Below are 16,606 nucleotides of genomic sequence, written 5' to 3' on the forward strand. Positions count from 1 at the left end.
TATTTGATGAGACTATCTTTTCTAAATGGAATTCGCGTAACGAAAATGAATCTATAATTTTCGATATGACTAAAGCTGGAAAAGTACTTGTGCAGAGGGTGCACTCGTGCTCTTTTTCAACCGAATTTGCAGTAGTGTAAACTTCTTAATAATTATTGGTAATTTTCGTTTTCGTCGTGTTGTGTGAGACGTTACTCCCACAAAATAAAAGAATGAACGAACGATCCGCCCCCAACATGTAGAACACAGTTGCAACAAAGAAATTTAAATGTATTTAGAACTTTTTTTCATTAGACGACAATGAAAATGAGTCTTTCGCAATTAGTTAACTGTACAGAAAATAAACCTTTCCCTTAAGGGCCCGAGAAAATACACCTATCTCGATTCCGGACACCTAATGAATTTTAGAGTCTAATCATGAAACGTGGCGTTGATTACACGTCTCGAAATACGAATAATTTCTAGGGAGTATCAGCGCTATTTTTGTTAGCGTCATAACAGGTCGTTCGCCCCTGTCAAATTCTGACAGTCATTAGGTTTTGAGCACATTTGAGCAGTTCAAGTAGAATTCTGAAATGTTTATATTTACCAATTTTTTGATTCCGGACCGTGCTTACTATAACGTTTCCGAGACCTAGAGAAAATGACCATGATATTTGCTGGAATGTAACGTGTAAGTTCCATTCTGTTTAGGTACTTGCCGATTCTTATTATAAAGTTGTTTGCTCGAATTGGTCTATAATACCGTACAATTTGGAGGCTTTGGAATCATTTGACACTAAACCCGTATGCCCTTTTACATAATCTCTAACGTAAACAGGTAAAACCCCACTTTTAATTTTAATCTTTACCAGCGGTCAATAAAAAAATGAACGATGAATAAATCTATTCGATATTTATTTACTAACTCCAGTTCCAACAAATGCTGAAAATATCCATTATTTTCCCAACACCAATTAACTCTACGGTTCACATCAGCGAAGACTCTAATGAGGGTCTGCGAGAAAACACCTTCACATTCTTGTTGAATTCTGTCCTTAAGGTCTTCGATTGTGGGTCGCGGGGTTTTAAACTTTAACTAACCAGCACCGACAAGTCCGTGGAGCCTTGGGAACGAGCAACTTTAATAAAATACCACAAATAATAAAGGTGAACGGAGTCGTGTATAAGTGAGGTTAGGTTTACTTGTATATCAATGACATACGGTGACAGATGATTGCAAAGCCTACTTGACTGAAACGTTTTTAGAACGCAGCGTAGTTATGGTTCAAATCACGTGACTTTTTACGCACGTCAAAGGCGTCATGTCAGCAGTGATGCCGCATCTTTTCAACATTCGTATGTGGTGGGGACGTTTCAAGCTTCTCGCGCCGACTGTTTAAGAACTTGGACATTATACTGACAATAGTAATAACAACACCGATAACAAATAACTATGAGCACCGTTTTAGTTTTTAAAATAACGAATTTTCACCGCCAAAAATTAGACCAATACGTCAACAAATTAAGCGGCAACCGTGCAAAAAATAGGATCGTGTTTAGACATTCAAATATGTCTTTATCCCTTTTTAGAGCATTTCATTTATGTGATTTGTCATTTTACATTAGGCGGGTCTCGATCGTTACATTTTGTGACGTGAATTAAAAGTTACGTCATTTGAACCACAACTATGCTCGTTATCCAGTTTCCACAAACGAAAACTTTTAATTTTCAATTTTTTTTTTTTTTTTTTTACTTTTGCATAAAAGCGGAAATCGATCGTGCATGGATGGTTATATCCTGGAATTCAATGGAATTTTGAAATGTGATGAGGCTTATTAAAGCGCAAAATGCCTCATCCTATCTGCGACAGAGTCTTTCCAGTTGAAGTACACATAGGCTGATTTTAAAAGCAAACTGTTGACAATTTGTCAGCTCAAGCTTCTGCTTTTGTTTGTTCATGTCGTTAAAGTGGCATAATGACGGAGCCACCCCCAGTATGATTACAATGTCAATCTCAGGTACGCATAATATATTTCAGCCGTGTTTCCCCAGATCTGCAACTGACGACAGGAGATAAAACCGCTGCATTCTCCGCTAAATTATTGGCGCTTATCGCTATTGTTCGCCCCAGCTTTTCAGTTTCGAACCCGGACTGAAATATTTTTATTTATGGCCGCTTATTGATTTACCCATCAATTTTTCTTGTCAAGATAACAATACGGTTGTAAGGGATTTGCTATGCAAAATTGAATCCGTCTATGTTTTAAACATTTCTATGGGGGCTCCGGCTTTTTGTTCAAGCGAATTATCGAGCGATCGTACATTGTCATCAATTATCCGGGCGCCAGTGCGAACTGCGAATTGCAGATCGCATAGTTAAAACACCGAAAAATTCAATTTAACAAGGGGAATAATATAATCCTGTAAATCCCTAGCTCATTAATCAAGAGAAACATCAATTAGACAAATTCTCCCGGTTGGAAAAGTCACAAACGGCCTTCGTGAAAGGAAATTTATCTTTCTGACAGGCAAGGAATTATCTAAGTTTTATATCGCTTAAAAGCCACCGCGGGCAATAAAACAAATCCACAGGCGGACTAATTTTTTTGCGAAAAAAACACATCGAATTCTATTAAGGAAATGAAAGGGGACGTTTTTCATGGCACTATTTCGACGCCCAGGCGCTTTCTTGAAGGTGATTAATAAGACCCAACCCCGAATGACGGTTTTTAATATCCCCTTTGTTCGTCGCGAAGATGTTTTGTCAACCACTCGGTAATCACCCCCTTAAGAATTTGTTTGCTTGCAGCGGCGGATGAAGATGTCACCAAACGAGCTATTACTCAAGTAATACAGGAAACGAATATATAAAAACATTTTGTTTTCTCCGCAGCGCAATGTGTCGGAATGTTAATCTGATTAATAGCTCAAGAAAGAACAATGGCGACATTGAGCATGGGAACCACACCGCGGATTATCACCTATAAGCACGAAAGCGTCCTCCACGCGATTGATGATGATAAGAAACTCTACGATTACAGTCGACGTTCTCGTCGCTTGAACCAACGAAAGTACTACAAAGTAGCAACTGATGCTCTAAATATCTACATTCGAAGGTTCAATGTGGAGGGTGTGACGTCAAGGTTGAGGCTAAGAACGTGAAGGTGCTGCAGAGGCGGAGGCCCCCTAATGTGTACCGGGTGCAGTGGCGGGAGGTTGCAACAATTTAAAATGTACCAATATGCGGTGTTGCACCAAGTTGCGCAATTTCAGTCAATAAAATTGCCACTTCAGTCTCGAATGCTCTGGGGTACTAAACAAATCTCCTAATTCTAAATAGTGGTGCTCATAAAATCGGTCATAAAAAAAGGAATTAAGCAATCCACCCTCCCTCGGACTAAAGCCCATTTTTATAACGACACGAAACTCTCTCCCTGTCTAATTCACCTCTTCTAAAAACGTAATTTAAACACGATTGATTTCCCTCTCAGTGGATTTATACATAAATAATACGTGAATTTGCCAGCGAATAACAGCATCAGGGCTGATTTAATTCAACAATTAAATTTTAATGTAACTAAAATCCAATCGTTGTTCCACTTTCCAGTGAATTCGATAATTCGTTTAAAAGTTTTATTCGTCAATTTGCGCCATGATTTCCTACCCCTATTCACTGAGAGTTGAACGCACACGAAAAATATCTTTATGTTAGTATTTTAATGCTTTCCAGACCCTCCAGAGATTGCCGTGGAGAACCCCGTGGTGCATTCGGCCGAAGGCCGGGAAGCTCAACTGGTCTGTATAGTTCATGGGGAAAATCAGCCAGAGGTAAGGAATTTATTCGCAGCACATAAACTTCATCTATATTTCATGTAGGCTGGATCACAAACAAACAATTAGCGTGTAAATCTGTCGCATGCCGACTCTACACGCTCTGTTTATGCGAACGACATTAATAATAATTCACTGACTGTTACAAAGGGTACAGCACAAAGCCCCCCAATAACTGAAGAGACAGTTTCAATTTTTTCCTAATAACATGCGATAATCTTCGTTACTTTGTATTCCGTGCGTAGCTGCCAGCATTTAGCGGAAACGTTTTAATAGAAGGCCAGGGAAATAAATCTCTTTTAAGGCCTTTAATTCATTAATTAAATATACTTCTTCGGACCCGGCCAAGGAAATAAATTTAACGGCCTTAGTTTCGCAGTATTGGCCAGAGTATGGAGTCACGATAAATCAACTTCCCGGGCGGGGCTGGCAAAAATCAGCGGGAGCAAACAGGAAACAACCTGGATAAAGTTATCCTATAGTGGAATCTCAAAAAGGATTACCAGCTGACACGTCGATGCATATCTGAGAATTAGATTTCTGTCATGTGTAAAATATTAACGAGACAGGCCAAAATGCAGCCGCAAAGCTGTCGAACGTCTATTTTCGAGGAGGGAAAAGTCGAATGTCCAGACAAGATGGGAAACTGTTTTCATAATAAAATTCAACATCTTGAAGTTTGTTGCAATTCTCTCTGAGAAAGCGAAATCTACGAGATGACAGTTTTATTTACGAAATTTCAAATATTCAGTGACGATCACCCACTTCAGCAATTTACATCGGATAAGGTATCACTTTCCTATGCGAATGTGTTATACATTTTTATCGTCAGCAGTGGCTCGCTGAACAGCTCCTTTTCTCCCGGCCTTCATACAGGGTGGCCCACGAGCACGAGCCTCTGTCCGTAGCTTGGAAGCTACGACTAAGCGAAAGTTAAGATTTGCGCGTCATCTGAAGTGGAGGCGACCTATTGGTTAAAAACATTTTCGTAAAAGTACCACTTCTGGTCGCACTGGAGACGCGTGTCATCTCGCTTATTTCAAACACCCTGTACATTCCATCAAATTTCTACGGTTTTCAAGATTCCAAAGTTTTCAAAAAACAGACAGCAGCAGCCGTTGACGTATTTTCTAATTCGGACACGGCTAAGTATTCGGCAATGAAATTTTGGACTGTTGTACAAAGTGCCTCGCCGCCGTTGAATCGCTGAGTTAAATAATGTTTTTTCGTACAGGGCGTTGACAAAGGTTGGCCAAGGTTGTCATTGAAAAATTTTTAAAAAATCTCATTTTTCAAATAGGAACCTCCTATTTTTTCAGCGACTGCATGTTTAAACCCAAACATAAGCGCCACTATTGTCCACAGCTAACTGTAAGGGGGTTCCTTTTATTGGAAGAAAACATCGATATCGAGATAAAAAAGGAGGCCATTACGAAACCTTCTCAAACGCATAATAAACCATTTTTAACTAGCAGATCCGTTAAAACACCTCGCAGAAGGAACGAGCCTATTTATCGATGGCGAAACAAGAGCTTAAAAAGCTCAACACTACATAATTTCAAGTGATAGCGTTAAAACAGCGATTAAACTGTTTATATCAGAAGATAGTCACCTTATAAGTGTAAAATTTGGGTGTAGAACATTATACATGAAAAATGTTCACAACGTTCCGCAGAATCCAAATTTGACATAATTTATTCTATTTAAAATCAGCGAGTTGACATTAATTTCCGGTATAACTGAAAGCGGTATTTTCATGAAAATAGTTTTACCCAATAGTTCACCTATACTTTATCATAATGCCCAAATTTCAAATTTTTTCCAGTTGTAGCTTGCGAGATACGGATTGAGACCTACATCCGTGGGACACCCTGTAGACCTCCAGGTCGTTTGGAAATCAACCCTTTTAGGATGAAAAATAGTTGTTTGAAGGATACAACGAAATCTCCGAGAACTTTGGTTCTATGGCGATAAACGGGTTTTTATGCCGCTGTCTCTTCCAAGCACCTCAACCTAAAAATCACAGGATGTTTCAATGCAGATGGATTTTTACGATGGAATTTGCAATTTCATTGAAAAAAAATTGCAAATTTTTCACCTCGAATCATTCGACCGTGACATCTTCCTCAGACTGATGGACATCAAATCTGCTTGTGTCCTTTCAATTTCTCCTCATGTCCCCAATAATTTTGTACAGTGATCTGGACAAATTTTCGCAAGTGTGAAGTAGCTGCCTTGAAAAGGAAATTTACTGAACTTTCGAGTAATTTGGATCGATTCGGAACGGAATATTCAGAAGTTCTGCAGGAACCCGGATCGTATGACAATGAGTTTGCGAATAATGCAGATCGACTTAAACTGAAAGTATTGGTCATTTTCAACTAGTTAGTTAGTTCGATTCGAAACTAGACGTGTAGAAAATTAGGGACCATCCCGGGTCAGCTGACCAGAATCATAAATTTGATCGACCTTTAAATAAGTATTGTTGGTGGGAAATTTGCTTCTATCGGGACGAATTTTCGGAAATTTTGAAATAATTGGAAATTAAAAGTCTCGGCATCTTTGGAATAATTTGGAATCTCTTGGATCTCTCGTCCAGTTTACCGTTCGTTTAACGCGGCTCGTTGACCGGAAATAATCTGCTCCCACATGAATGGGATTTTTGGAGTTCTAACGCTAAATATTTTTAAAAATTTATATATATTACTGATAACTGTAAAACTGTGACTAATCGAGGATGTAAGGTTGCTAACTTATCAAAAACCTTTCGCGATTTCGCCCTAATTCTTTAACAAAAAAAAAACAAAAAAAAACAAAAAAAAAACAAAAAAAAACGCGTCTTATGTAAGGTTCCTACCCTTTGCATTTTAAATGCACATTTTCTTCTTGTAAGTTGTCTCCTCTTATAGTTCTGATAATCTAAATTACTTCTTCGCTCGAGTCCAATTTACAGGCATCAAGATGTATGTGGCTAGGTATAAGGGAAAAAATAGTTAATTTAGGGCAGCGAACGCTCGAAAAGACAAAGTTCCTTTTGTCACGCAAATGAGCAATTTCGCTTGCCTTTCCTCCTCTTTAATGCGGCCCTTGATGAAATTTGATATTACGTTTAAGGGTTTGACAAATGTGGGTTTCGGGCGAAATCAGTAATTACTTTGATTTCTTTGCTTTGGTCTTCGGGTGGTTATTAAATTTTTTGTTGTCATTAGAGCCGCAAACTGAAAATTGATTGATATTTCGTTTGATTTATGTCTTTGATCCATTAAAAATCCAGGAAATCGTGATAGTTGCTCTATTAAGTAATAATGCGACAGCCAGAATTTGAGAAAAACGACCCAGTGGGTAATTTTAGTTGCATCGTGACACCACCTGCAGCAGATCTAATAGGTTTTTCATGTGGTGAAATGACGTCATTTGCCAGCTCCTATCAAACGTTCCCGTCAAGTCAGGCGACCAAACGGGCCGGAAAGGCCCTTTTTCGTTTGTGTTTGTTTATATATTTTTTTTTGCTCTTTTAATTGCCATTTTTCACGATTTTTGAAGCCGAGGCTGAAGGTAAAGTTTACCTAAATTCACAAGCAAAAAAATGTCCCATATGGTGCCTGTTTTATGTGCGAATGCATCGATTGCCTTGCCGAATGACCCGTTAAAAATAGGACCAATTTCAGTGGAATGCTGGAAACTGTTGTTTGCTACATCCAGTCATTCCAAATCATTGGGATGAAGTGACGTTTTGATTGATATTTTCGATTGTGACTGAATGGTCAACTTGCGATGTGATGATTAATGTTGACTCTGCCAATCAAAGTGACGCCAAATGCAAAGTCGATTGAAGCGCTTTATCAACTCTTCGTCTCCCCTTTTCTCCTTGGTTTTAGCTCTCCTAAACGGCAATTTATCTTCTCCATCATTATTTAAAATTAGTGTCTTTTCGGATTGTTCAGTTGAACTACCCTTCGGGCAATTGGCAGGACTTCCGCAAAACCAAATTGAAATTAAATTTGAAGTGTAACTGAAACCTGCGAACACTGGAATTGTTAAATCGGCCACCGGGATCCTCAACCGCATTTCTCTCAGATTTCCTACTTTCCCAGCAAATGGGACATAAAACCTTCCAGTCCTATAAATTCCACCTAACTCCGGAATTAAGTTATCTTTACTAGACTAGTTACTTATCACGAACAACGTAATCCTTTACCATCAAACGCGACCAAGACCATAAAATTCGTTTCAGGTTTTATGGTATCGTGACACGATGCAGCTCGACACAACAGAACGAAGGATAATGGAGTCACGTGGGTCCAGACACACGCTCGTTATCCGTAAAGTGCATCGAACCGACTTTGGAAATTACACTTGCGTTGCGGACAATCAGCTGGGGAAAACGAGGAAGAGCATCCAATTAACTGGTAAGATTTATTGCCTTAAATTTATCCATGGCCGTAAAAAAAAACACCGGCCCTTCCGCTACAAGGTAAACCGAAGGCGGTCACGTTCAAAAGCGCTTCAGTAGGCAGCTACAGGGAGAGCTATAACATCAGCTGGGAGGTGGAAAGTCTTAGTGCTATTGCCGAGTATAAGTTGCTCTTCAGAAGGATACCGGAGGGGTTCACGGGGAGTGACAATGAGCATCTCCAGCCCTTATATGATCAAAACTACAAACAACCAGTATTTAAAAATGTAAGTATCCAGTCTCTCTCCTATCACAATCATCGGTACTATCATAAGCCAAACCAGAACTCTCTCTAAACCCTAACGCGTTCTTGTAGCAAAGTCGAACGTACTCAGCTGTAGGCTACAGTGTCGGTTTCGGCTACTCGCGGTCGACCAAAGGTCACTCCGACTGGAGAAATGTCATTTTACCAGCGTCCAGAGTGTCCAACAACGGATTCCAAACTATGAGCTATATAATTCGAGGACTGGAGCCTGGCCAGCAATACGAGGCCAAGGTGCAGGCCAGAAATAAGTTTGGTTGGAGCCCCATGTCCAAGGCTTTCAACTTCCAGACATCAGATAGAGGTTTGTTGGTTTGATTGTTGAGGTGCTTTTGTAAGTTTTCCTCTGCTTTTCAGATGCTGCGTTCACGGACATACGGCACTATTACAATAAAAATGGTGAGTTGGGTTCAGGGATGTTGCAAGGAGGAAATTCATGCGGTTTTATTGCAGAGGCCAGCACCCTGGAAGGTTTCTTTGGTATTGGGACGTCCAGTGCCGCAAGTGTCTCGAAGGCGTGTATACTAATTGGGATTTCGGTGTTGTTGGTTTTAAGGAAATTAAGCTAAATAACAAATGGATGAAGAGTTTTAGGCCAAAATCCAGTTGGGATGTAAATATTAAGATACATATTTTTAAATCTAATTATAATAATTAATTTAGGAGTTTTACGAGCTTTTTTCAGGACGAATTGTGCAAGGAGAAACTCTAAAAAATGCAGTTACACAATAATTTATGGTACATACTTACAGATGATGGTTTTTTCCAGAAGTCAATATAGGTGTCTCTTTTAAATGATGTAAAAGAACAGGTAGAAACGTTGCTTAAATGTGGGTCCAATAAAAATAATAATTTCGCCATTATTGCTAAAAATCTTATAATAAGAGTTAATTTTAAGTTGAATTTTAAACACGCAAAAGCTGCTGATAGTTATCAAAGCAATTGTAATTAAATTCTAATGTGTGTCTTAACACAACCCCCACGACGAACTCCTGCAGATATCGTGTGTTAATGTACGAGCTACGAAAGGAAATTCAATTTGAATCCTGAAACTATTTGTTCCTCAGTCAGACGAAGGTTAAGAATTTATTAATATCTATTTTAATGCAGTAAAATTTATTGCTCATAGAATTTAAAGTCGAATGAAAAGATTTGCAATTAATTTTTACAACGCCATTAAACGAATACCAATGATCTCTTGTTTGCGTTTTATCCTTCAAATAAATCGAAGGACAGAGTTCCGTCTTTATAGTGATTTACTTACTTATCAAGTGTGGAATACGATTCTTTACTGCACGCTAGTTGACCGAACGTGACGTGAAGTGGACTTCGGATAGCAATTGAGTGGGATAAAGACACTTTCGCACGCATTGGATGCAATACTTTCCCTGCAAACTCATAGGTCTTAATTTCATTTTTTTCTGAATGTAAAATTTAATTAATAATCGCGTGCGGTATGCGCACACGTGCGGCAAAATGGTTTACCGCATATCAGTCAATGTCAAATATCCACAAAAAGCGTTGACGAACGACACAAGCCATTTTGATATGTGGGCAGTACAGCTTTTTACCGTACACGTGCGGTACGGCCATTTTACCGCACACAACGAAAAGAATTGATATCGCAACTTGAAACTTTCAAATTGAAGTATAAATTTAAGCCTCGCATCTTAGGCAGGGAATGCTTTTCAAGACATTTTTTAGGCATTTCGTAATATAATATTTACACGAACGCTGGCTATAATAAACTAGATTGTCACAACACCATTCGATTTCCTTTGCCAGTGGTTATGTTTGTTTAATGCTTTCAGACAATTTTGTATTCATTATATTTGCATTGCATTCAATCCTATCTCTGGAAATAGCTAAGTGAGAAACGATGCTTTTGGCCCAGAAAACCATTTGGTTCTGTGCAAGTGGGTCAGTTAACCACCATGGCAAGCCTCACGTGTTGTCGGCTTAACCGTTAGAGGCATCGAGCTCTGTCCATCGATGGTTCTATTAAGAACTTTCTGTATTGCATAACCGAAAAATTCTTCAATTTTTTCAAGTATTCCAGCTGATCTATTGATGCATGAATGATTCCTGTTTGGAATCATTCATGTATCAGGTGCAAAATGATCGTCGCAGTTTTACTCTCTTTACCATCTGCTCCTCCTTGGGAGGAGGCAGGGCTGTATAGAGTGTGTTCTGCTCTCATAAAGACGGATATTATATTTAAAATTCTAGAATCTGTAGGCAATCAAAGGGCTTCATTAGTTTAAATGTTGAAGGATTGTGGGTTGTGTATAATACTACTTATTTGAATCTGTATGTCGTGTTTCCTGTCCCTCGCTACAGGCGTAAGAGGAAGAAGGTAAAGGGAAAATTGCTGGAATTTTTTAACTTTTTAAGGGAATTTTTCCTTTGGGACTAGTTCAATTCAAGTCATCACTTGTAGTTTTATGATAATTTCTCCTCTCTCTCTCTTTCAATCGGTTGATATTTGAGGATGGATTGTTAAATTATATTGAATCTTGTTATTGTTTTAGAAGAAGTCAATAATCATTTGACTGATTTAAGATTGCTGAGAAACCTTGCCCGTTTTTAAGACGTTTTTTTACGTTTCCAAATCTATGTGCTTGTATATGGGATTTAGGTACGGAGCTACTAACTTATACCACTTTTTTTACAAAAGTTTGGTTCATTTTTTTAAGGGCAAAAGTCTATTTAATTTTGTAGATGTCGCACCGATGCATGTAGGTATAATCACGTAGACGAAAGCCTGTGAAAGTGATGAAATTCTTAAGTGACTCATGTTAGTTTTTTCAATCAATTAGTTTACGGCATATATTGGTCCAAGGAAGTCCTTCAATCAAATTCAATTTTTTCTTATCTGCACTGTGAGCTCCCAAATGACGTGAAAGGCCCTGATTTGTTCAGACAGCTGAAAAGAGGTGAACATTTTCTGGGAAGCGTTATAATAATGGAAATGTGAAAAGAAAAATTATAAATTTACAGAACTTTTTCCAAATAACACATGAAATTACCTGCGGTGATGGTTTTCGCGAAGCTCAGTGGAGGTTTATGAAAAAGTTCATACAGCCGCTGGGAATTGCGAAAGTGCAGATAACTTGAATGTCTTGTTGTGAAAGTATTAAAAAACCCTAGGAAATAGAGAAAAAGTTCCCAGCAATTCGTAGGTCCTCATGAATACGTTTGCTTATTATTTGGAAAACTACTTGGCAAAATACAAAGATTTCCCGTAGGTCCCAAAATTTCACATCCTTTTATTTATTTTTCTGCATGCAACATCCCGTGCCACTCTCAGCAATGTGAGTGAGGCACTAAACCAAATTAGGCAATTGAAGATGAAAGTAGCAGGAATTGCATTAAATCAGGGAAAACGGCGTAATACGTAGGAAACAAAACATACAGAAATAATCAGTTAAAAAAAAAAAAACATTTTTTGGGTAAATTTTCCTTTAGGAACTTATGGCAAGATGAGTTTTATTTTGAAATTGTTAACGAAGAAACTAGAGGTGAAGGGAGAAGGGTTCGGTAGATTTTCACAGACTTTTTGATCCATCTTAAGGAAATTCTCTTGATCTTCTATTTTGAATATAGCAAAAAATTACGTTAAGCTGTAAATCAAAAAAGCACTTTTGGTGGTTTGACTTATATATTGAAAATATCGATGTTTTTAGGGAAAATAATTGTATTTTATAAAATGTAAATTATATCAGAACTAGACGCAATATTCGAATCAACGTGTATTTATAGAGAACTTGTTTATTTTTGGTAATTAAGTCTTATGGTTTCTTATAGTCAAGATAACAGGCCGGATACTTCCGAAAAATGCCATTAAAAGTAGAGCTCTAGCTCGAATTCGCTTCTTCATTTATTCATCTGTAAAATAATATGATTCAACAAAGCAAATGATCGATAGTGTTATATTAATGTAAATAACCGCTTTACAGCAAACTTCATGTAAAAATAAAGATTTATTGGAATGTATGGGACTGACTTGCAGATAAAGTAATATAATTTATATTCTATACAAGTGTTTTTTCTCCGATTACGTCCTATTTGGTTTATATTACTTAAGTCCGAGAAAGCTGCATAAATGCAGAAATAAGTCGACATTTCCCACCAGGAAGAACTCAAAATATTTTTCACTGGGGTCAATTCCGTTTTCAATTAAATAATTCGCGCTTTCGACTTATCTATCTATCCGGGTACTGTGGCCAGTTCCCACGGACAAAAAACCGTGATACTAAGCACATTCCGTGGCTTCAAATCGACGATTTACAGACTAACCAAGGGCCGCAACAACAGAACACAACATTCTCCCCTTTTTACCCCAATAAACCGCTTAAGCCCCGAACTTTAGCAATGATGTCCTAGATATTTTCATAGCTCTCCCATCCTCCAGTCTTTTTTATCACTTGTCCGGGGGTTATTTGTCCCTAATTTGCATCGGCGACCCGCTTCTTTATGCGGATCTTTATTGAATTTCGAATGGAAGGGGAAATGTGAACAGCACTAAACCCATTGACAAAATCCCATCGGACTCAAAGGGAGAGCAATTTTCCTACAGTGATTGAACCAGAGACACAATGATTGAACCAGGCAGCGATTTTATTGGTCGCCGTCTCCATCAAGGTTTGAATTAAAGCAATACGCTCTGATTATGTCCATTTGGTATTTTTTGTTGATAACGAACAGAACTTGGACTCATCCAGAATCATGAACTAATGCAGGGAGTATACATAAAACTAATTTTCCCTTTTTGTATATTTTTTTTTCACCGTGTGCATATCAATGCTGTTGGGTCAGGTGTAAAGTGTGGGAATAAGTGATGGATATGGGGCAGGCAGGTCCAGAGGGACTTTTTCTTAATCTGCTGAGGCACGCAATGGCACCATTTGCTTAATACGTTTGGTTATATTGTGTTACGCACACTAATTAATACTAAAGAGAACAAAGAGTGCGAATACCTAATGGTGGCATTAGTGGCGTTGCATATAATATGCAAATAAGGCTGTTTGGGTTGATTAGTTTGGTGCGACAGAACTGCAATATTCTGTACGTACGGTGTGGTGGTCCTTTTGGGAATTGCCCACGTTCCTTAATCTATCGGAAAACGATTTGTATGCATATCAATTATCCTTCTGGAAGCCTTGGGTCTACTGTATATGAATCGCTTCTTATGTACTCAACCTAGATGTGAAGTATAACTTGGCAAGCTGATTTTTAGCACTTGCTGGAGATGGCAAGGGTAAGCGAAACTAGTTTTATGCGTTCCAGCTGCTCAAAAATACTCTATACGTAGGAGACAACGTTGAAAAGCCACTCGCCGAGAGGTAGGAAAATTTGATGAACTCGTACGGTGCCGAAGGAGGACGCAGTGAAACCAAACATTCGCTCCAAAGCAGGAGCAAATTTCTGAATTATTATCATCAAAAGTGAAGAATCTAGAAAGTTCATTCTAGAGGCAAGTGGAATGTCTAAATTCTCTCTATGTGGAAAAAATACGAGTTCTGTGCTCTATTTGATTTAAGAGTTGTCGGCGAGAGTAGCGGTACCTGCACCAAGGACACCCCAAAAATCTACAGTAAAACTGAGGAAGCTAGAATGTACCTTTTAGAGCATAGTAAGCAGAGGTACGTACGCATAAATTGGGAAGCTATAAGCTTAAGGCGCCCTTTCGTTGGGATAGAGCGGGGTAAAGTCCATAAATCCATAAGTCCATAAAGTACGGGGAAAACAAGGATGAATTAAATAATACCTACTACCAAAAACCTGGTCGGCACTGACTTGAGCTTAAAATAATTTGAGATGTCAGTAGGTTGAGACACACTATAAAGCCGGGTTCAGCACAGGGCGTTTTCAAGCTAGACAAATAAGACATAGTTTTTTTATCCCCTACGCCACAATACGTATTTAAATTTATTCCGAAAGCTGCATAAAGCTGATTAAACTGGAAGAACTTTCTTCCTATCTGTTGAGAGAAATATCAAAATGGGGAAAAAATTCAGCGGTTCGTTAAGCTGAACCTATTTATTTAAGAACCCTTATAATCGTGCAAGGTATAACTTTATTCCACAATAAAGCAGACACGGTCTTAATTTCAATGTTGTTTCCAATTATTTTCGGTTTCCTTTAAAAAGAGGCCCACACTACAAGTTCCCTCAGCCTTCTGGGGAAAACGCGTATTTGATTCTCAATTTTGCACGCTAGAACCCTTTAGAGGGAAGAAAAAATCCCTGACTCAACGATTTTAACTTAAAATCAGGTTTATAATGCAAATTTTTTGTTTGCCACAGATGAAATATAAATTTCGTTTCCCTGTCCCCTCCGATTGCGGGGGAACAACACGCCCAAAATATCATTAAAAAACTCAGAAACAATCAAGTAGATGTCCCCTACATTAACTAGCCATAAAGCATTGTTCCGATCCGTTTTAGCCACTTCGCGGAAGAAAATAATAATTTCTTAGTGGGTTTAGACTATTTTCTAATGCTTCATAAAAGTTCCTCAAACGAACTTCATAAAAGTTCACATGGGACGAGGGCGAAATTTTAAATGGAAATGGGCCAGACATTGCACTTCTGCCTAGATCACTCGGGAAACATAAGTTTGGAATTTTTAGCGGTTATGCAGCAGTAGGTAAAATGGATATGAAGGAAGTAATAAAACGACGAAATGGAGATTTGCAAGTTAATCTGCTGGCGGTTATTTCACTGGATGCAAATGATTATTAAATTACAGATGGACAGAGAATGGGATAAATAAAATGCGCGATTTATGACTTCGCTAGTCCTTTGGAGCGGTGAATGATGCGAATTTTAAAATTTCGACTTTCAGTAAGCACTACAGGGACGAAGCCAATGAACAATTGTAGCTTTGACGACGTGATCCGCGAAGTCATTGTAAAACCAGGTTCCCGAGCCCCGAAATTTAATTATTACTCCGAGGCGAAAGCTCCGTTGCAATTTTTAGTTTGAAGGTAAAAAAGGGCCGTGCGCGCGGGGCGCTCATGGTTTGCCGGACCGGCCGTTCAAGTAAGTTTCCCCTATTGTTCTGTTACGTTTAGCTTCGCGGTTATTACCGTTCCCTGTGGAATTGTATTGAAATTACTGGAAATTCAGCTGAAAATTCAGTTTTCCACATTTCGATCCGACCCTATCGTCCAGCTCGGCTGGCTTCAACGCACGAAGTACTCGCGACTCTACGAACGGAACCGTTCGGTGCCACACCCGCTCGCATCCATTCCGCGCGTTGGGGTTTCGTAACGCGAAATTTCTCGTCGGAATGCCACGCGAACGCCCGAGACGTTGCAGACATCTCGGGAAAATGGAAAAATTAAAAATTAGATAAAAATAAAATCAAACTGGCATCTGAGGGCCCATATTAGTTGTCTCTGTGGAAAACCCGAGCATATGCTATTGCTGTTAAGCGGAATAGAAAATTGGGAATTTGAAATTTCTTGACAATATGCGATTGGCTTGTCGTCACAATAAGTTTATCGATCCTTGGAGATCTGCTCACAGTCTGAGGCTCAAAATTACCAAATAATCCTTTTGGATTCAATAACTTTCACGTCACTCGTATTCGCTTTGCATTTTACATGTTCGCAGACACCAATACCCGAATCCAATCTAAGTTAATGTATTTTGAACAGATTTCGAGGGCGCGCGCGTATTGAAGGAAATGAATGTACAATGCGATAAAGATTCTGGCTCTAGAAATGGAATAGAGTCGTAACATTAAACGATGTTGCCAAGCAGCGTTTCAGTGTGACACGGCCGCATTTTTTTCCTCATTCCAAGGGATAATGAACAAAGTTGTTAATGAAATTAATATACTATTCTAAGGGGGCTCTTAACGTTCCGCTTTTTCCCCTGGTGCGGTACTAATCAACTAAAATCTGAATTTAAAATTTTCGCTGTGCTTTTTCCTTAATTATTACAATTGATTTACAACTGGGACATCCGCCAGCCGGCGGGTGTTTATGCTTGCATGAAATTGGATTAGCGCCTTTGGGGTGGGCACTTTTTAATTTAAATTTTTGCAATTCGATAAAGCCAGCTTT

The 16,606-nt window shown here is 38.7% G+C and overlaps 2 protein-coding genes across 9 annotated transcripts in view; one reads left to right on the forward strand and one right to left on the reverse strand.

The window, feature by feature from the left end:
- The window catches only part of LOC136342427 (limbic system-associated membrane protein-like), a 57,237-nt gene extending 44,666 nt beyond the window's left edge, over positions 1-12,571 (forward strand). For 6 of the 8 annotated variants that reach the window (XM_066288215.1, XM_066288216.1, XM_066288214.1 and 3 more), the window contains 6 exons: positions 3,714-3,811; positions 8,049-8,223; positions 8,289-8,494; positions 8,584-8,833; positions 8,887-8,928; positions 8,983-12,571. In XM_066288215.1, coding sequence (XP_066144312.1) covers positions 3,714-3,811; positions 8,049-8,223; positions 8,289-8,494; positions 8,584-8,833; positions 8,887-8,928; positions 8,983-9,098 — 887 coding nt within the window. In that variant the 3' untranslated portion in view covers positions 9,099-12,571. The remainder of the gene's footprint in view (positions 1-3,713; positions 3,812-8,048; positions 8,224-8,288; positions 8,495-8,583; positions 8,834-8,886; positions 8,929-8,982) is intronic. The other 2 variants (XM_066288219.1, XM_066288220.1) reach the window with 2 other exon arrangements.
- Positions 1-16,606, reverse strand: part of LOC136342359 (APOBEC1 complementation factor-like) — a 130,983-nt gene that overhangs the window by 61,272 nt on the left and 53,105 nt on the right. The window lies entirely within an intron of this gene.

Source organism: Euwallacea fornicatus, chromosome 12 (genome assembly GCF_040115645.1).
Source record: "Euwallacea fornicatus isolate EFF26 chromosome 12, ASM4011564v1, whole genome shotgun sequence".
Taxonomy (NCBI): Eukaryota; Metazoa; Arthropoda; class Insecta; order Coleoptera; family Curculionidae; genus Euwallacea; species Euwallacea fornicatus.